The sequence below is a fragment of the Phytophthora parasitica genome (assembly GCF_000247585.1).
Source record: "Phytophthora parasitica INRA-310 unplaced genomic scaffold supercont2.7, whole genome shotgun sequence".
In the NCBI taxonomy this organism is placed as follows: domain Eukaryota; phylum Oomycota; class Peronosporomycetes; order Peronosporales; family Peronosporaceae; genus Phytophthora; species Phytophthora nicotianae.
Window position 1 is genome coordinate 1,223,430 of NW_008648993.1, and position 18,866 is coordinate 1,242,295.

Genomic DNA, 18,866 nt, shown 5'->3' on the forward strand with positions numbered 1-18,866 from the left:
TGAAAATGTTAGCACTATCGATATACGTGTGTCTTACCTGCCATATACTGTAGCTCTTCCGCTGAACCTCCATTCCGCGAGCCACATGTCCTTATGCTTTTGGTCTCTATCCGCGGAGGTGCTGCACTGCTATTATGCTGTACGCATGTACTGACCATCTTGTGTATTGTACATGCTTAGAGGAAGATACTTTGGAGTTGTTACCACAACCTTAACCGTGAGACATGTAAGGTTGCTTTAAGGACTTAAGGTTGCTTTAGTAAAATTTAAAAACATTAGCGTAAAATATTTTTCAAAACTTACGTTACCTCTTAAGTTCGGCTCCTGGTGTTAAGTACGCAATTACTGTAAATAATTTCCTAAGTACGTCAACTCTGAACCGCTCATTCCCAAAATCCGAGTAACGAGGCCGACACGCGGCACGGGGGGGACTCGTTGAACGCGAGGAGGGGTACAGAGCACACAACGCGTGAAGGCCAGTAGTTCACGACTCGGGAGAAGAAGGGGCGTTGCCGTCCATGAGCGGTAAGCTATGGCGACTGTGTAGAACTTTGATCGCTATTTCTGTTAACGACTACTGTAGGATTGGTGTCGGAGGCCGACGCTTCCGAGGCGGGTCTAAGGGTAGTGATGCGCCACACTACGCTCAAATAACGCTCGGCATCGAGAAGGATCATTACCGTGATGAAGATTTCACTCCAGGCAACGAAGGCGCCGTCCTTGACGACCATAAAGCGTTGAAAACAAGAAAGCAAAGCGGTAAGCAGTATTACATTTGTGTGAAGACTTGTTCTAGGTTACCGAGTATGTATGCATCGCTTATGTTGCCATTCAGCGCGTAAACAAGCGCAAGAAATGTCGTCTAGGAAAACCGGACGACCTGGGGGAACTCGCAAAACATCGGGTACGTTTATCATTCATACTCGATGGTGTTATGTCAGTCTAGTTGCTGTATGGTTGCCGTACGATAAAGTTGCTGTAGGGTTGCCGTATGATTGTGAAGTTGTTATACGATTAGCAAAAATGGTTTTGGATTACCGGAGCTAACACAGTAGCCATGCTTTGCGGATTTGAAGGCAGCGACAACGACTATAAGTGACAAGGGCAATAACAAGCGACCACGAGCTCCTGAAGACGACAAATCACTGTGTAACAAACCCGTGAAGCCCACGAAGAAAAAAGAATCGAAGCGGCCTGATATTGAGAACATATTGAAGAAAGTGGAGACTGGCAAGAAAATGGAGAATGGCGAGGAAGTGGATAGTAACAAGAAAGTGGAGAGCGCGGAAGGTGGCGAGATAGTAGAGAGTGTGGAGGCGCCGAAGAATATGGAGAGTGGTCATAGTGTGGAGGGGTCAGAGCGTGGTGAGAATGGGGAGAGTGAAGTGGAGAAGCAAGCGTCAAAGAGAAGAGTGGTCATAGTGTGGAGGGGTCAGAGCGTGGTGAGAATGGGGAGAGTGAAGCGGAGAAGCAAGCGTCAAAGAGAAGAGTGGAGAGTGTGGATAGTGTGAAGAGTGCCAAGAATGTGGAGAACAAGGACACTGTCGAGAGCGTGGGAAGTACAGAGTACCTGGAGGGCGTGGATACAATGGCTAGCAGCGAAGGAGATTTCGATGGGTACAAGCCACGCAAGCGAGGTAGCCAGCATATTGCTGAGCTTGATACTATGGCAGTGCAGCAAGAACAAAATGTGAATATCATCGCCTCATCTCCCAAAGTGCCGACCAAGTAGTGGGCCGAGTTTACACGATACTCGCATCCTACATAAAAAACCACAATCTCCATTTCCGTATTCGCGGTTCGGAGGCATCGGCAACATTCAACATATAAGTACATCAATGATTTGGATTTTAAAAATATTCAAAATCTCTAACGAGCATGAACTACTTATATTTGTAGAAACCACGCGGATGAAATACCTGCAAGTTTTCGTTGGAGCTACAGAATTTTCCGCTGTACGCACGGTGTCTCACAAAATTCGCGTTCCACTGGCCAACGCAATCGCAAAGCCCGATACGGTGGGTGCTTGGCGCGCTTCACGCCGACTGTGATGAAGGTGGACGACGGAACATACCGATTTTTATCAGAAATGAGGTATGGTACGTTTGTTTTTGCGAAACTTAGTGAGCCATTAACATGTGTTTCCTTTTTTTTTACTTATAGAATTACATCCACTCCCATCTCAACACGCGTGCAGATGCTGCATCATACATTACAACTAAACCGTCGACGATTGATGAACAAGATCGCGAAGATGTCAAGACGCTTGCCGATGCCCGAGCTCATCCAAGCAAATTACCGACTTCCTGAACGACCGGATTGGTGAGAAAGCTTAATTTTGAAAACAAGAAGGTAACACGATAATCTTAATTGTAATTTTACATACTAGCAGGCTGCAGAATTACACCACAACAAACCCGTAACCTAATCCGCAATGTCGTCGGCCAAGATTCGATGAAGAGCGATTAAAAAAAATTCTCCACGCTCTGGTTGAGTTGGAAGGGAACGACGTTCTCATCCTCCAATACCAGATGGATATCACATGCGGGATCGTAAGGCAAAACAAGGTGCAAAATTAATGTTTGAGAGATGGGGCGATACGCTCGACATGGACTTCACGCACGGCACCAGCAGTCTGGGGTATCACTTGTGTACGTGCTTTACAGCAACCTTTGAGCAACTTTATTTGGTTATAGCAACCTTTCAGCAACCTCAGTATGGCAACCGTGTAGCAACCTTGTGCCTAACGCCAAATTCTGGTTTGGTTATTTAATTACATGGAGTCTTTTGGTGACTACAGCTACTGGAAGGGGATTCCTTGTTCTAGATTTCATCTGCCGGGATCAGCAGGCTGTTGCTATTTCGGCTATCCTTACTTACTTCAAGGAAAAGAATCCTGGGTGGCGTAACATCGTGTCAGTCGTGATTGACAAGGACTTTGTAGAATGGTGGGCACTGATGGAATCGTTTCCAGATGCCAAAGTTGTGCTGTGTCAGTTTCACGCAATTGCTTATTGGAAGATGGTAATGAAGCGATCAACGTTCCGCTTGACTATTTCTCAACAGGAAGGCCTCATCGAATTGATGACACGGCTGTTGTACTGGTAATACTTCGTATAATTACCTTATTTTTTTTAATTACAATCTTACTTCCTTTTTCAAAGTTTAAAGCACCAGTGAGACTGACTACAACACACGATATGATGCATTAAGGCGTTATTGTGAAGAGCAGAAACGACGGACGATTTTCACGTATTTTGAAAAGAATTGGAAATCGAGCCGGGATAGGTGGTCCAATTTTTCACGAAGCAAGTTTTCACGGCTGGAAATACGACCACCAACCGTTTTGAATCAAATTGGAACCAAGTTAAAATGCTGTTGGGGCACAAAACTCGGATCGACAAGACAATTACGGGGCTACTTCAACATCAGATCACTATCGCGCAAAGATCGCTTCTACAATTGGTCACTTCTACAATTGGTCAGCATAGCTCGACCACACGGGTACCGAAGACCGTCCCTCGGTTTCTGAGTGGTGTTGCCACCAGATTGTCTACGAACATACTAACAACGCTTAAACAAGAGTGGTAACGGTTTGTAACGCTTATGGGCGATGCAAAATGCGAACGAATCGCACCAAGTGTCTCCGGTTGGAAAGTCCACTGTTTCAATGAGACACACAGATGCGACGACGTCGAGTGAACATGTACATGTTTATATTACAGCAGTCATCATTTGCCATGCCGCCATTGGATGTATGTGGCAGACAAGGAGTATGAATTCGAGCTACTTCCTGCTATGTCAATCGGTGAACGATGGAGCATGTTATGTGCGCTGGATGACAGGGATGGTTTAGCAGTGGCGGCAGCCACATTGCACCCGATTGTGTTAATGTCAAAGCTAAAGTCGCCCAAGATAAGATCGCCGAATGGGTCGCCGTATGATGAACAGTCTAAGGAGACAGGAGTTCAAAAGCCGATAAAAGAGGTGGTTTACGTTCGCCTTCGCCGTAACGAGCGCGTACATCAAGTCGTATTATCGTCGGCTGAAAAATACTCCTACGCAAAGGCGATCCTGGAACCTCTTCTCTACCGTTTGTCAAGTCTGGCAAGTGCTGATTTTTATCAAGAACTTAATACGTGGAAAGAAACCATAGAGTTGGGATTAAAATGCGAGAAGGCTAGGCCGGTTAATTCCGACCAAGATATCACTGATGGTGAAACGGAAAGCGATTCTTCTCGTACATTTGATCTTACAGACACAATGGAGACAGTGAAACTAATGCAGAAATTCGAGAACGAATTCGTGAGAAATGGTGATCGCACACAATGATGATAGTGAGCTGGAGGATGACGTACCGCCAACTCAGACTACGGAGCCAGTTCAAAATGGGGAAGAATACGAGTTACCATCACCTAAATCAAATGATTCAGAAAAAGAATCCTCAGCGTCGCTTGAGATATCGATTAAGGCGGAACCCTGTCCAAGCGAGGAACCAAAACCTATTGAGGCCACGACAGAGACAGCTGTGTGACACGTAGATATTATTAATGTACCGAAACCAATATGCAAAGGAAAGCCAAGAACGCAGCTCAAGCAGTCGAAACTTTCACGAGGGGCAGACTATCTAGCTGCTCACAAGTACCCAAGTCATTTAAAAGTATCATTGAAAGAGCTATTAACTTGGGCAAAGATCGCCCCTAATCTGAAGGTTCTGGAGATGTTGGAGAAATATCCTGCTCAGCTGGAAGACCCTTGCCTTCGAGATCGGTCGATGGAGCACCACTGGGAAGTGGCGTGACCCTCAGACTACATGCACACATTTGTCATTCCTGCTGATCTAGCTAGAACAATGCAGGCCATGGCTGTAGCAACCAAGGTCGATCAGATATGCCCCGGAAAACTTGGCAAGAATATGAAGAATTAAGAACGACGTCGTCATCTCCATCGACCCCAATTCAGTGGGTAAGGTTGCTATAGAGTGATGGTTGCTTAAAAGGGTTGCTTTAATACGGTTGCTTTACCAAACCTTACGGATTCAAGCGATTGTCTTTCAGAACACTGCCTTGTGTATTTCCGGAGATTATGCCTTTGCCTTGACCTTCTACGATATGAAGGCTAAATGCAGATCGTGTATTGAAGACAGAAAGTGGCTCGAGCAGGACTATAAAAAATCGATTTTGTGGTGGAGCTTTTTGATGTCGCAACGAACACTACTGGACTAGCACCGGATGCTGTCCGTATCCGGCACCAATAGCTTGCCAATGACGTTATTTTAAAATTTGCATCCACCCACTGCGCTCTACATTTGTGACGCGTTCAAATACGCTGTGGATCGGATTTGACAACATAATTGGTGCTCTATGTAGAGGCTGGTTGAGCGATAGCGCTGTGGATTTCTGTGTGGAGGTAATTGTGGAATCAATTGGACTGTCGCTCATGCTTTCAACCTTGTTGGGAGTGGTGGGCTGGCCAACAACACCGAAGACACAAATACTCGGCACAAAGTTCATCGCTCACCAAGTGAATTTAAGTGGAAGAATTAGAATAAATTACCGATTAAACTGATAAAATCGTTTTATATGGGTTTTTGAAGGTTCCCATTTCCTGATCTCACCAATCGTTTTATCACGAAGTTTTATGACCCGTTTAATGACCCAAACCGTAGTCATTAAACCGTTTTATGTAGGTTTTAGAAGGCACTCAATACAAACGGGATTACATTCCAGCCAGGTAGGGTAGGTGGCGCACCGTTCGCCTTGGCGACGCTGGACGCACCAAAAGTGAGTACTTAATCTGCCCTGAATGAACAATAATGGCCAAGTCTACAGTGATTTGAACACTGGCAAATCTGCCGGAAAGGAGATTTTAATCTCTACTGCTTCTTTGCATTGTAGGCCAAACTCTCCTGGTTCAGCGGGTTGTCTGGAGAACGGCGCCACTATAAAAACAAAGCCATAGGTCACCAGCAGTCAGTAATCCACCAATCCATAGGTTCAAGAACAGCCACTGACTTACCATCTCGCTAAGTTTTTGCTTGTACTGCGACAGCTTCAATCCCGGGTAATCCTCCTTGACCTGAGGTAGCATAACTTCCTCGAAGGCCTTGTAGGCGGCCTTCGCTCTGCGTTCGGGGTGCTTCTCCAACTCCTTGTCGCCAACACTTAGTAGATCCAGCGCCGCGTCCAGACTGCGCGCCTCTGTGGGTTCATCCTGGTTTCTGTTTCTGTTGGCTTGGAAGTTGTTCTCGAACTTGATAGCCTTTTTACCAGGTTTACCAGCCGTACGGGCCTCTTCAGCCTCTCTGAGCGCCGCCATTTCAGCCTGAGTGATCTTCCCACTGCTACCTCCATTGTTCTGAAGAGACGCAAAGGCCGAGGGCTTCTTGGAGCCGCGGTTGTTCTTCTTGACCGAGGGCTTGATCGCCTCCTCCCAGGGCTTGGCCACCTCTTTAACCGTTTTCTTCTGCTTGCGGATTGCGTGCTTATCCTCATCCAGTGCGTGCTCCTCCAGCGCCAATAGCTTCTGCTTCTCGGCCTTCTTAGCCTCCTGTTCCGCACGCTTACGCTCCTCCTCCTGGCGACGCTTCTCGGCGCGCATGTCTGATCCCTTGGACCACTCAGCGGACTCAGCAGCGGCGTCCGCAGCAGCCTTAGCAGCGTCCTTGGTGGCCTTGGCGGCGGCCTTCTTGGCCTTGGCGGCCTCCACCTTGGTGTTGACACCTCCCTGCTTCTTACCCATAGCGATTGGTCGTGGTAAATTTATTTGTGCCACGCACGAGAGCTGACGAATGAGAGGCAGGGATATCAAGGAAGGATCTATTTCATGACTTCCATATATATTAAATAGAGAAAGGAAGGGGTGTCTTGCCTAGAGGAAACTGGTCGCCTTGACGCCGTGGTTTCGATCCAATCAGAGCACACCCGTATTTTTATTGGTGAAAAAATCCCAAAAGCAACGTTCGTTTGAAACCACTTCAATTGGATGTCTGAGATGATGGTACCCTGGACTTACAAGTAAACTATTCTCTTCATGGAGACGTTACTGCAGTTTACTTCACGACCTGTCCATTCAATCGATCGAGTGGAGAATCAGCTGACGCTTGGTACTCCAAGTCTCGCAACCGTAGCCATTGTTTAGTCTGGTAGCTAGGTACTCCTAATTTCACCTCATATTGTCCTCGGGGATGGCGAATCGCCACGATAGAATGGCCTAAGTTACTAAGAAGCATACAAGAAGATGCCCCCGCATCGGGGGCAAATGATCCAAGTCAGTTCCATCAGCTGGTGCATCTTGGCCAGGCCATGACGTTGACATCGCTGTTGTCCCTGAGTTGATCAATTGACACCTCGCAATTGTTTCATTCGGAACACGTTTCCGAACAGTTGAAATCGGTGTGCCAACTGAAGGGATGCCATTCGCTTAGAATGCTGTGAAGTCCTTCATGAACGCCATGCACACTCTTTACAATAATGTTTTACAAGAACAACTCTTTTGTATTGGAGTTTGGGTTGTTATTTTGGTCGGTTGTAACTTCTGTGCGTTTGTGGCAAACTTCTGAGATCTGAGTGCAACTTAGCTAGTGCAACTTGCTATGGATGGGGCAACTTTTGGTCTTAACTTAGATTGAGCCGAGGAGGCACACGAAACCAACGCCAGCACTGACGCCTTCTAATTCGGGACTAGCTCCATCGCGTCCAGTGCGACTACACACAAAGGCAGACTTGTGAGCGATCTTTCGTGTAGGTTCAGCGTCTGTTGCCTCCACGCGCAGCAGTTTCTTCCATTTTGGAGCGAAAATCTCGTGACGCCAGCCAGCCAGGCTCTCAGTTTAGTTCAAGGCTCTCCCAGCACGCAGGTGAGCGATCTCGTTTCGCTCACTACCAAAGACAGACCCTTACAGCACCAAGCAGAGACCATGACGGACGCAGAAGGCGTACAGCAGGAGCTGCAGGACTACCTGCACAAGAAAGGCATCAACACGCTCTTCATCAACCTCGTGGAGTCGCTGCTACTGGCCAAACCGGAGAACCCCATCCTGCATATCATCCAGTATCTGCAGACCAACTACCCGGAAGAGGCCACGCCGCGCCTCAAGCCCGGAGTAAAGGACGACAATCCCGCCTCGCCGCGCTCTCAATGTACGCGACGGTTGGACTTTCAATGATGGCAGAGAGAGGCGAGATCTAACGAGGGGTCTCGTGTCTGTGTGCACTTACAGATCACTCAGACGACAGCGAGAGCGAGGACGAGGACGAGGGCGGAGACGCCGTGGGGGAGATCGCTGCCAGCGTGCCGCCTCCAAAGATCATGGCCAAGGGACGACGCACTTCGGTGTCTGCTGAAACTATCGACCCATTGAGGTTAGTGATGGGAATTACCTGCCTTTCCGTCCTGTCTGATGCTGATTGCACTAACTTGACCACTTCTTGATCTGAATGTGACGCGACAGTGCCCGCCAATTCGAGCGTGTGGTGCATCCCAAGTCTGCAGAAGAGAGGGAGGGAATCAGTCGCATGGTGGCCGAGAATATCCTGTTCAAGTCGTTGGATGAGAAGCAGCACGATATCGTGTTGGACGCCATGTTCCCAAAGGAATTCGAGCCTGGTGACATCATTATCAAGCAGGGAGACGATGGAGACAACTTTTACATCCTTGAGAGCGGTATCTGCGAGGTCTACAAGGACGGCGTGCTCGTCCAAACGGTGCGTTGCGTTCGATGCAGTAGGATATTTTTTTGATATCGTAGTACTTACGTTTGCTTGGCTTAATACAGTGCACAGAGGCGATGTCGTTCGGTGAATTGGCGCTCATGTACAACGCTCCACGTGCTGCTACCGTGAAGGCTGTGCAGCACTCGAAGGCATGGGCATTGGATCGACAGACGTTCAAGTTCATCATCATGGAGACGACATTAAAGAAGCGCGAGGCACACAAGGGCTTCATTGAGCGCGTGCCGCTGCTCGAGTCGCTGAGCGAGTACGAGCGTCTCACCGTTGCAGATGCTCTCAAGACCGAGACGTTTAGTGACGGTGAAGTCATTATCACTCAGGGTGATGACGGTAACCTGTTTTACATTATTGAGGAAGGGGTAGCAGTGTGTACGAAGCAGCTCTCACCAGCAGATGCGGCCGTGGAAATGGGCGAGCTTACATCAGGCGCCTACTTCGGTGAGATCGCTTTGCTCACGACTCGACCGCGCCAGGCAACAGTGACAGCGAAGGGTAAGGTCAAGTGCCTCACGTTGGACCGTAAAACGTTCAAGCGGGTTATGGGCCCGCTAGAAGACATCCTGAAGCGCAACATCGACAAGTACAACTCCGTCATCGCCAACAACATTTAAGCAGGAACAGGATAGCGCACAAGCGCACCAATACATTTATACACGCCTTCCAACCACTGTCACGATTTTTTCGACAAGCAAGGGACGAATGAGCAAGTAGCAGCGGGCTGTAGGCAGATACCACCCATACACTAACGATGAAGAACCTGTCGACTATTGTAGAACTAGTCGAGCTAGTCTAATTTATCAGGCGGGGTGGTGTTGATGCAGTTAGTGCCACAACTGTTAGTGTTCTCATTGCCAGACTATGATTTATCATATTCATATCTTGCATCCGTCTGTTCCTTGTCGATAAATTTAACCGCAAACATTTGAATAGCGGACATTTACGTATTGATTTCAAGCATTCCTGCAGAATTGTGATATCTGTAGTGCTTTGCAGCAACTCCAATACACTATGGTCTAGACCGCTTATTCCTCTTTGTTCTCCTCCTTGTTGTCCTTGCCCTCCTCCAGCATCTCCACGACAACGTTTCCGTTCGTGTAGACACAGATGTCAGCGGCAATCTTCATAGACTTGCGAGCAATCGTCTCAGCGTCCAGGTCCTGGTCGATCAAGGCGCGAGCAGCAGCTACGGTGTCCATACAACAGTGGCAGATTGTCAGGTTTACCATCCTCGCTTCAACAATTAACCATCATTAATTAGACGTACCAAGTGCGTAGGTGCCTCCCGAGCCGATGCCGATAATGCCATCATGGGGCTCCAGCACGTCTCCGTTGCCCGTGAGCGTGTATGACTGGTTGATGTCCGATACGATCAGAATAGCCTCGAGACGACGAAGATACTTGTCCGTCCGCCAGTCCTTGGCCAGCTCCACGCACGAGCGGGTGAGTTGGCCCGGGTACTCGTCCAGCTTGGCCTCCAGACGCTCCATGAGCGTAAACGCATCGGCCGTAGAGCCGGCAAAACCTGCCACGATGTGTTCGCCGATGCGACGCACTTTCTTGGCGTTGGGCTTAACCACAGTGTGGCCCAGCGACACCTGACCGTCTCCGATCAAGCACTGTTCAGGATTAAGCCACAGAACAGCGTGAATTAACATCCCTGATACTGCCATTTTAGCAGTTTGTACGACGCACCACTTTGCCGTTCTTACGGACGCACAGGATCGTCGTACCGTGCATCTAATGATAAAAACCACGACGATATGTGAGGTTTTGGTTGAATTAGAGCAGAATTTCAAAGCGAGTTATACCGTTGGGGCGTCGGAGAAGCGCGCAACTTGAGTGGCACCGAAGTTAGCGGAAGCAGCAGTCAGCGATAGCGACTTACGCGCGCTTGAGGCAGCGCGGAACAGCGAGCGAGCCAACATCTTCCTCTCCTCGTGTCAATAGGCGAATGAGCGGCAGCCTTTTGACAATCAGTTTGGATGTGGCACGAATGTAGCAAACCTGACAGTTGGAGCAACATCCGATAGAATATCGACGTATCAGGATGAGCTCCTCGTACGCGACCAGCGGCCCGCCTTCCTCTGGCGGGGGCGCGGTACCCACGCCATCTCCACCGCCTCCGTCCGTGCAGCCTACCCTCAAAGGTGTCCATTGTTTTATATCCTTCCTTCTCTCTTTTATGATGGAATACTGCTTAATTTTAACAATGAAATCATTTGCGTAGTGATGCGGTTATACAAGCCCAAGCTGTACGTACAGGGATCTAGTGGCGGTTCCATGCTGCCCATGTCCATGGACGATTCCAGTTCCACGCAGCATGAATTTGCGCTTTCCAGTATGCTGATCCTACCTGACAGCTTCGGGTGCGGCTGTCATATCTTGATACTCTGACATATTTTCTTAATTGTAATTTTTTATTCCATAACAGAGAGATCTTCCTAGGCAACACCTTCAGCAGCTACATCAGCGTCATCAACCCATACTCATGCGAGCTACAAAATGTGGGGCTCTCAGCCAATATTCAATGTGCCAACGACCGTGTGGAGCTCCATGACAACCGCTACGCTCGAACAGGGAAACTCCCTCCTCCTAATCCTGTAGCAATTCTACCTGCTGGCTCCAGTCTGGATATGGTAGTGGACTACCCACTCAACCAAGTGGGGAATCACGTTCTACGAGTGGGTGTGGCCTACGTAGACCCCGTCACGGGGGAGAACAAGTCGTTGCGGAAATTTTACCGGTTTGCAGTGCAGAACCCTCTGGTCATTACGTTCAAGCAGAACTCACCGGCGTCACAGCAACAGGGAGAGGCCATTGTGGAGGCACAGATCCGTAATGTGTCCAAGTTACCACTCTTCGTGGACAGTATCAAGTTTTTGCCGCTATCTCCCTTCACATCGGAAGAAATGGTCGTCCATACTGTCGGCAAAAAAGGAGAGCGGCCTTCTATTGAAGAGTTATTGTCTCTAAACAATGGCCCACAGACGCTTGTGTACCCACAGGAAGAGCTTCAACGAGTATTCCGCGTTTGGTATGACCCAGCGTCTGATCCTTCACTACTGACAAGTCAGGTATGCTGGGTATTTTTTATTGATAGTAAGTGTGTGTTTTCTGAGAATTTTATATATTACCTGTTGCAGGGTTCGCAAAATCTGGGACGACTTCATGTGGGCTGGAAAACGTCGATGGGTGAAGCAGGTTCCGTGCAGAGTCAACCGGTGATGAGAAAGGTCCCAGGGGCGTCTGGAGGTGGACAGAGCGAGGTTATTGTAGCGGTGGAGGAGCTTCCTAAAGACGTTGTGGTTGGGCAGCCTTTCTTGGCTGCTCTATCTGTCACCAACAATTCGACTCGAAGTCTGGCGCTGCAACTTCAGTTCCGCAAGGAGATAATGCGTGGAATTGTGTGCTCGTCAGCGTCTCATCAGGTACGTCCATGGTTTATGTTTACTCTATAGAAGCACCCCACTAATTTTGTTGCTCTCTTATCAGAATCTTGGTTTGATGGAAGCGAAGACGATGCAAACAGTATGGATTGAGCTTCTTCCGATCGTTGGTGGACTCCAGATGTTGGGTGGCCCAGTGTGCGTTGACATCCGATCCGGTCAAGAATTCACACAAGCCTCTGCGCTAGCACACGTACTGGTTGGGCCGCCTTCGTCCCCCTGTAAGGTTGTTGAATAGGTGAAACCCCGTCTGATTGTCTGAAAATGATGGTCTATTCAACGTTATTTTGCTAATCGTTGTATCTTACAACCTAACTTAATTACTTCGTGGCTAATTTACATTATACAGCACAAGCTGGGCTTATTCCGCTCCGGATACGACGCAAGACACGTGAACTCAATCTCTCCAGCCAAGAAAACATCTCCGGGATTAATATCGACGGCATTGTCTTCTTCAAGACGCACAAAAGTTCCCCACTTACTCCCGTTATCATACAGCCAGTACCTCCCGTCGTGGTATTCGATGACAGCATGCGTACGCGAGACGTAGCGGTCGTTCAGCTCGATGTCAGCTCCGCTAAGAAGTCCACCGATTGATGCCACATTCCGGACAACATGGATATCTCCACGCTGTACGCCCGCCAGTACGTACAAGACCAATGCGTTCGGTATTTCTGCGTCATTTTGCGTCGCCTGCACTGCTTGATCCAGCAGCTGTTTGTTGCGCTTTTTGCGTCTCCAGCGACATGTTGCAGTGGAATCTCCTTCGCCATCGGACCTGTCCAGCGTGTTATAGTCATCGTCATCACTGTTGCTATCATCGGAATGCAACGCGCTGGTCACTACCTGCGAGTCGTGGATTCGTTTTGCCGAGGTATTTCGTTTCAAGGGAGATGGAATCTGAGCGGCAGTAGGTGCTTCGGCTTCAGCACTGGACGTGTGCTGTTGCTTGGGTGTCATGCTAACAGTCAAGTGTGCTAGATGAGCTGCAGCTATGAAGTAACATTCGACGGAGGAGTGTGCTTCGAGACGGAAGGATAAGTCACTGAAATTTAGTACCGACAGAGAACTCGAACTCATGGCAACGACTGGATCCTTGCGACTCCACCACTCCACGAGATCATCTTCTGCCTCATTAATATCGTGGACGGTTTCGGCATTTTCTGCTTGGAGCTTCTCGGTTTTTCGCCGCTGCTTTTCGTGTTTACTTCTCACGACCCGAGCATTTCCATGGTTGAGAACAAGAAGACCCTCGCGAATCTGGAACGTGTCAAGAGCAAATGTAGCGGGTACGAACAGCTTCCCGTCCTCGAACAACGTCGACCCTGGGGGATATACGACGACTTCAGCGTGTGCTGCCAATGTTCGCATTTCTTGGAGAGAGATTCCCCGTAGCCAAGACACACCACTGCACGCAACACGGATTATCCTGTCTCGACGCCTATCGTGTTTCAAGTGAGCGCGTATGACGTCCATGTACAACTCCAGATACCCACATACATCTTCTCTCGCCAACGCTAGCAGCTCGCATGCTCCAGCTGCTCTCGCAGTTTCACGATACTCGATTCCATTGTATGCTTCCATGGGATCGTCCAAGCTCACTTCGCCGAAGAATCCTCCCGTTGTCACTTGCTCGATTATAGCCTGAGTACTGCTACTCTCTTGGGTATCACTGTCTATTGCAAGGCGGAGGTCCACCTCGCCGCTGATGACGATGAAAACAAAATTGGCGGCATCTCCTTTCTCGTAGACCAAATCACCCGAACTCAGCACCATCCTTTGCCCGCAGCGCGCAACATTCGCCACAGTTTTTTCATCGCTAGCGATCGGCTGCAACCAGGGCATCGCACTCAAGAACTGAACGTGCTCTTGCTCTATTGCAGTTAAACATTTGGCGTTTGCAGGAGTGGCACTTTTCACACAGATGACTTCGACTTCACTCCCACCACACCGGAACACGCACCCTTCAGACAGCAGCAAAGGTTTGCTTGTGTGCTTGACTATCTCCACATTATCGTCCGTATTATCAGCTCCAACTTCGTCCCGGCCAATGAGGAAATATGTACCGGCGTTGAGTCCTGTGGGCTTTGGTGTGATCAAGCACATTCCACGCTCGAGTTGTACACTAAATTGCTCGGTCGCTAGAGACGCAGTGAAGACTTGAGCGTCGCAGTCTCTTCCCTTGCCGAACGTGACGGGTCCACCACTGCTGCCTCCCCATCCGCTACTTCCACTGGACGCACCAGAACCCGAAGCTGAGAGCAGTCGAAAGCCAACAGGTACGAACAATCCTCTTGTTCGTGGCTTTCGTTTTGATAACCGCAAGACATCCAAGCGCATAGCTGCCTCTTTCATATCCGGTCGGCGATCTGAGTCAAAAGCTCTAGCCGCAGTTGTTACGTACAGCGCGCATTTGCCCAGCAGCAACCAATCTCCGCGAGTAACTCGTACGGGTCGTTGAGTCAGCAAGACGCGGGTTTGTCGACGTGGATCTCGTTCAAAAGAGACGTCCTGCAGTACGAATGAGGCTCCATCAAACACGATTCGAGCATGGACAGCACTGATTTCAATGCCTTCGGACGGGAGAATACGGACATCGCAAGCAGATGAGGAACCAATTAGATACGTTGCTTGGCCCGGTAACGTTACTTCTCGAGGGTTGACAGGTTCGGCGTTTGCGTTGGTTGGATCATGTTGGAAAATGGCTAGGCGAATGGATGACGGTCGACGAGTTTTTGTGTTTGAAGAGATGGAAGACCCGGATGTATCGTGATCATCTCCAACCAATTGTGAGATCATATCGTCGTCTGCATCTTCGACTTGGGATGGTTCACGATAGTGAAGTTCCTTGACTTCCGGTCGTAAGTAGCGACTACCCAGAAACACAGATCCATCCGACATGACTGGAGGAGTATCAATGAAGCGGACGGTTTTCTTAAATCGTACTGGTTGATCACCTTTACCGGTAGATCCTTCATCTCGTGGAGTCGGGTTTGAGTGAGATCTACCGTCGTCGTTCATGAGTTCATCCTCTATATCTGCAGCTAGTAGACGAAGCTCTTCCACGGTGGACATGCGTTTTAATACAGGTCGAGACGTCCCATTGCCGATGCTGTTGATGCTAAATGATTCTTCAAGCTTGTCGGATATTGACGTGGATTGCTCTGTTGCTGTAGCAAGGCTAGAACAAGAGCTAGAGCGCGACTTATTACGACTGGGAGTATGATCAATTGTTGTCTGCAGATCCACTACGCGAATGGAAGTAGTTGGCCCAATTCGAAAGATATCTCCACATCGTAGACGAAAACCATCTCGTTGTGGGTAATGTCGGTATTGTGTACTCAGGCATAGAAATGTTCCCGATGAGCTCTGAGCGTCACGTACAAAATAGTCGTCACCACTTACGGAGATCTCGGCATGCACAGCGTCCATCGATTTTTCTTTAGTCGCTATAAGGTTTCCTTCTGCAGGCTCTCGGCCGAGAAATCCTGGTCCTAAGAACCAAGATTTCTGCGACCTGGTCCGCCCACGCGTTGTTGATCGGGGTAGTACGATGCAAAGCTCTTCCTTCGCCCGAAGTCTCCGCCGCGGTTTTTGTACTGCCTTTGTTGCCGATACGTCTGTAGTGGAAATCGTGGCTTCTTGTTTTTCTCTAACTGGCGTCTCCTCATTGAATGAATCATCCGATGCGAGTCTGCGTGTGTAGCTTCGATGACTATTGACGGAGCTTTGACTGATCGCAGATCTCTCAAGTCTAGCTCTGGTATTACTTGACTTCTGTCTTGTAAAAAGATATGAACGTAAATTGACTTCTGTTGGATTATTGAGGAAGATGATGCTGTCATTGGGATCATTCTCCACAGTAGGAGTAGATATTACTGCCGATTGCTGCTCTGACACACGAAATGAATGCAATGTTGCTGGAGTCACCGTTCGCCTTTGTTTCCAAAGTAGCCGCAGACGTGCAGGAGACCTGGAAATCGGATTTCCACCCGCTCCTCCAGATGCTGAGGACGTTGACCTAGTCGGTCTGAGGTGCAGCCTCGCGGACTTGCTAAATGTTCGACGGGGTTGAGAAGGCATCGTGTCAACTGCTTGCTCAACAATCCACCACAAGCTTGATCGAGTTGGAGGTATGAACGGAATCAGGGCGTGTTTAACGCTATCAATAGTAGTGGATGTTCTGATTTAAAAAAAAAAATGACCAGAATACCTTTTGCATGATGAGTTTTGCATCCAGACATTTTGCTACACAGCTTTTGAATACCTTGACCATCATAATCTTTTTGTGAGGTCAGAGTCAGTTTGCTAACAGCACGGTGGACACGATAAGTTTTGTTCAGGTTATAAAAAAAATCAATGCGTGATACACAGAACTTGAGTATCACCTTTCCTAAAAAAACATTTCGAGTTCCAGCTCCAAAGATAGATAATCAAGTCCTGTCGGCATAAGTCGCTACAAGTATTTTATTCTCTGGGCGTCGCTGGCACGACTGAACGACTGACCGAACGATCACCTTCGAATCATCTTTTTTAGCACCAGTTCTAACTTCGTTCTGGTGCTGACTCATGTCACCTCAAGTCAAGGATGGTAACGCACCACGCGGGATCGTCTACACTCTAGTACCAGCCCAACCACTTCCTGTAGTTGATTTGTCCAAGTCTTTTCGAGGTCGACTTTTGCCGGCGAAAGTTCACACATTCATACGTCGCAAATACTACAAACACTATCGTCCCGTCTTGGTTTGTGGTGTGCTGTCGTATTGTTTAAACGTCGTAATTCCACTCGTCGAAGCGCGGATGGGTCGGATAATTGCAGTACTAGCGGCTCTATTATGGATCCCCATAGGATTGGGTAGTATCACAACACTGAGATACGATATCGTGCGTCTGGTGTTCCGAACCTTTGATTTCTGGTTTTTCTCCGCTATCACATCAACCATTACCGTCACAATGTCAATGTACTTTGGAGATTTACGCTCGGTACGGATGTTAATCGATTGGATTGGATACCATCACGTCGTTTTTGTAGATGCACATGTGCTCGGTCTCCGAAGTCTCACTTATTTCTTGATCGCTACGGTACTATCTGTTTGCGTTGTGCTCGTCTGGATCATGCTTGGAAAAGTGGATGGCGGTTCAACGTTTACAATTGTGAAATACGAAATTCTACACAGGACATTTGAATTGACTGGCCTGGATGTAATTGGGAATGGTATGGTGTCGCTAGGTTTTCTCGTCGCCAAGATTGTTTTTCGAAGGCGGAAAGTTCTTCGCGTGAAGAGAAGAAGATCTTCGGGTATAGTCGAGTGTGTGATATATCGATGTAGACTCAAACTTGAGCGGAGAGACGGACCCTCCGTCGCGTTGGCGTGGCCAAGTGAAGACTCGAGATATCAGTCAAAAGAAGCATCATTACGGAACCCTGAAGAGATCCAGAACTTAATGTTTGTCAAATTTCCACAGATGTTTCAAGCGACAAACACGCTACTGCAATGCTGCATTCCAAAGCAAATATCTTTCCCGAATTGGTTTCTCGTTATATTCTACATAGTTGGAGCTGCAGGGCTAATACTCTCGCATATCCCCGGATCTGAGCTTTTTGCAGCACAAGAACTCAAGTGTCTGGTTCCATTCATTGCGTTACTATGCACTGCTATATTTACTGGTCTCTTTGTCGTCTTCTACCAGCGTGAATTGCTAAAACTTCTATTCACCTCGTTCGATTTTGCGTTCTACTCGTTTCAAATCACTGGTACAGATATTGGGGCTTGTATCCTGTACAACTGGAATATGTCGCGCTGTCTTATGATATTGTCATGGTGGCTATGGGCTCAGTGGGCCTTCACACTGGATGCATTGACTCCGGCTACCCGACATATGCTCAAGTTCCATGTTCGCTTCGCCGCTCCCGTATTGTGTCTTCTCCTCTTTGATCATCTTAGGATAATATATCGGATATTTCTTGGCGATGATACCGAACTTCACGACTCGATCATCTTTGAGGGAACCATCTGGAATCATCACTTGGTCCTTCGTTTGATCCCGTTCTACATCAGTCGATCATTGACGCTCTCAATTTGGTGCTCGCGGTTGATTTCCCGGCTTGCTTCAGCAACTGACGAAAGCGTCTCGATACTGCGGGGCACAGTCTCGTACGACAACATTTTCTCGAGAGGAAGACGAAGAAGCTCGCACATGTCACGAATCGTAGAAGTCAAAGCGTTGGCATCCGCTTTATCTCGACGCATTAGAGTGTCGCCTGTTGCATCCTTTTGCCAAGAAAAACCGTTGGGAAAGCAAAATCAATCGGTAGTCACTTGACACCCCAAAGAATCTAATTGTTCAAGTTTAGACAATCGAATATAGCTTTCACGAGGGCGTTCCAATTGTTTTACTCATCACTTGCTGCATTTTACTAAAAGCGTAAGCTAGCAAACCATGCTCGTGGAACCAAGGGCTACACTTGCTCCCGTATATGTCTTGGTACCGGCCGAACCGCTTCCAACTATTGATTTGTCCAGGTCCGTCCGAGGAGAACTTCTTCCAGCGAGAGCTCATGCAGTTATTCATCGTTTTCTCACCAGGTACCACCGCCTACTTTTGCTGGCGAATATGAGTGGAATGGTGATGAACACCGTCGTAACAGGAGTCAACGCTCAATCCGGCCAAATTCTATCAGTAATTA

At 48.3% G+C, this 18,866-nt stretch overlaps 9 protein-coding genes across 12 annotated transcripts; 5 read left to right on the plus strand and 4 right to left on the minus strand.

Annotated features, from left to right (window-relative positions):
- Positions 1 to 518: 518 nt before the first annotated feature.
- On the plus strand, positions 519 to 1,732 carry PPTG_05427 (hypothetical protein; the record flags this gene model as incomplete). The annotated part of the gene is made up of 4 exons (XM_008898971.1): positions 519 to 779; positions 836 to 904; positions 1,077 to 1,365; positions 1,437 to 1,732. The coding sequence occupies 4 exons, from the start codon at positions 519 to 521 to the stop codon at positions 1,730 to 1,732; spliced, it is 915 nt and encodes a 304-aa protein (XP_008897219.1).
- Positions 1,733 to 2,608: 876 nt separating this feature from the next.
- On the plus strand, positions 2,609 to 3,108 carry PPTG_21675 (hypothetical protein; the record flags this gene model as incomplete). Its single annotated transcript, XM_008899308.1, has 2 exons — positions 2,609 to 2,651; positions 2,801 to 3,108. 2 exons carry the CDS (start codon positions 2,609 to 2,611, stop codon positions 3,106 to 3,108), a joined length of 351 nt encoding a protein of 116 aa, XP_008897556.1.
- A 1,155-nt stretch (positions 3,109 to 4,263) lies between these two features.
- On the plus strand, positions 4,264 to 4,801 carry PPTG_21676 (hypothetical protein; the record flags this gene model as incomplete). Its single annotated transcript, XM_008899309.1, has 2 exons — positions 4,264 to 4,305; positions 4,712 to 4,801. The coding sequence occupies 2 exons, from the start codon at positions 4,264 to 4,266 to the stop codon at positions 4,799 to 4,801; spliced, it is 132 nt and encodes a 43-aa protein (XP_008897557.1).
- Positions 4,802 to 5,540: 739 nt separating this feature from the next.
- Positions 5,541 to 6,863, minus strand: PPTG_05428 (hypothetical protein). The gene is made up of 2 exons (XM_008898972.1): positions 6,019 to 6,863; positions 5,541 to 5,941 (listed from the first exon to the last, which is right to left on the minus strand). The coding sequence occupies exons 1-2, from the start codon at positions 6,739 to 6,741 to the stop codon at positions 5,876 to 5,878; spliced, it is 789 nt and encodes a 262-aa protein (XP_008897220.1). The 5' UTR covers positions 6,742 to 6,863; the 3' UTR covers positions 5,541 to 5,875.
- Positions 6,864 to 7,587: 724 nt separating this feature from the next.
- Positions 7,588 to 9,688, plus strand: PPTG_05429 (hypothetical protein). Of its 3 annotated transcripts, XM_008898974.1 has the most exons (5): positions 7,603 to 7,858; positions 7,914 to 8,141; positions 8,222 to 8,363; positions 8,453 to 8,705; positions 8,777 to 9,623. In XM_008898974.1, exons 2-5 carry the CDS (start codon positions 7,919 to 7,921, stop codon positions 9,341 to 9,343), a joined length of 1,185 nt encoding a protein of 394 aa, XP_008897222.1. In that variant the 5' UTR covers positions 7,603 to 7,858; positions 7,914 to 7,918; the 3' UTR covers positions 9,344 to 9,623. The 3 variants fall into 3 exon arrangements, with proteins under 3 accessions (XP_008897221.1, XP_008897222.1, XP_008897223.1); XM_008898973.1 differs by having other exon boundaries at positions 7,588 to 8,141; positions 8,777 to 9,688; XM_008898975.1 differs by having other exon boundaries at positions 7,603 to 8,363; positions 8,777 to 9,667.
- PPTG_05430 lies at positions 9,538 to 10,707 on the minus strand. 2 transcript variants are annotated; one of them, XM_008898976.1, is made up of 4 exons: positions 10,541 to 10,707; positions 10,425 to 10,469; positions 9,997 to 10,348; positions 9,538 to 9,915 (listed from the first exon to the last, which is right to left on the minus strand). In XM_008898976.1, exons 1-4 carry the CDS (start codon positions 10,655 to 10,657, stop codon positions 9,755 to 9,757), a joined length of 675 nt encoding a protein of 224 aa, XP_008897224.1. In that variant the 5' UTR covers positions 10,658 to 10,707; the 3' UTR covers positions 9,538 to 9,754. The 2 variants fall into 2 exon arrangements, with proteins under 2 accessions (XP_008897224.1, XP_008897225.1); XM_008898977.1 differs by having other exon boundaries at positions 9,997 to 10,469.
- A 72-nt stretch (positions 10,708 to 10,779) lies between these two features.
- On the plus strand, positions 10,780 to 12,416 carry PPTG_05431 (hypothetical protein; the record flags this gene model as incomplete). Its single annotated transcript, XM_008898978.1, has 5 exons — positions 10,780 to 10,879; positions 10,960 to 11,098; positions 11,164 to 11,806; positions 11,876 to 12,160; positions 12,225 to 12,416. The coding sequence occupies 5 exons, from the start codon at positions 10,780 to 10,782 to the stop codon at positions 12,414 to 12,416; spliced, it is 1,359 nt and encodes a 452-aa protein (XP_008897226.1).
- Positions 12,417 to 12,514: 98 nt separating this feature from the next.
- On the minus strand, positions 12,515 to 15,610 carry PPTG_05432 (hypothetical protein; the record flags this gene model as incomplete). The annotated part of the gene is made up of 2 exons (XM_008898979.1): positions 12,515 to 15,426; positions 15,520 to 15,610. The coding sequence occupies 2 exons, from the start codon at positions 15,608 to 15,610 to the stop codon at positions 12,515 to 12,517; spliced, it is 3,003 nt and encodes a 1,000-aa protein (XP_008897227.1).
- Positions 15,611 to 18,004: 2,394 nt separating this feature from the next.
- PPTG_21677 (hypothetical protein) lies at positions 18,005 to 18,739 on the minus strand (the record flags this gene model as incomplete). Its single annotated transcript, XM_008899310.1, has 2 exons — positions 18,005 to 18,192; positions 18,619 to 18,739. The coding sequence occupies 2 exons, from the start codon at positions 18,737 to 18,739 to the stop codon at positions 18,005 to 18,007; spliced, it is 309 nt and encodes a 102-aa protein (XP_008897558.1).
- Between the last annotated feature and the right edge of the window lie 127 nt (positions 18,740 to 18,866).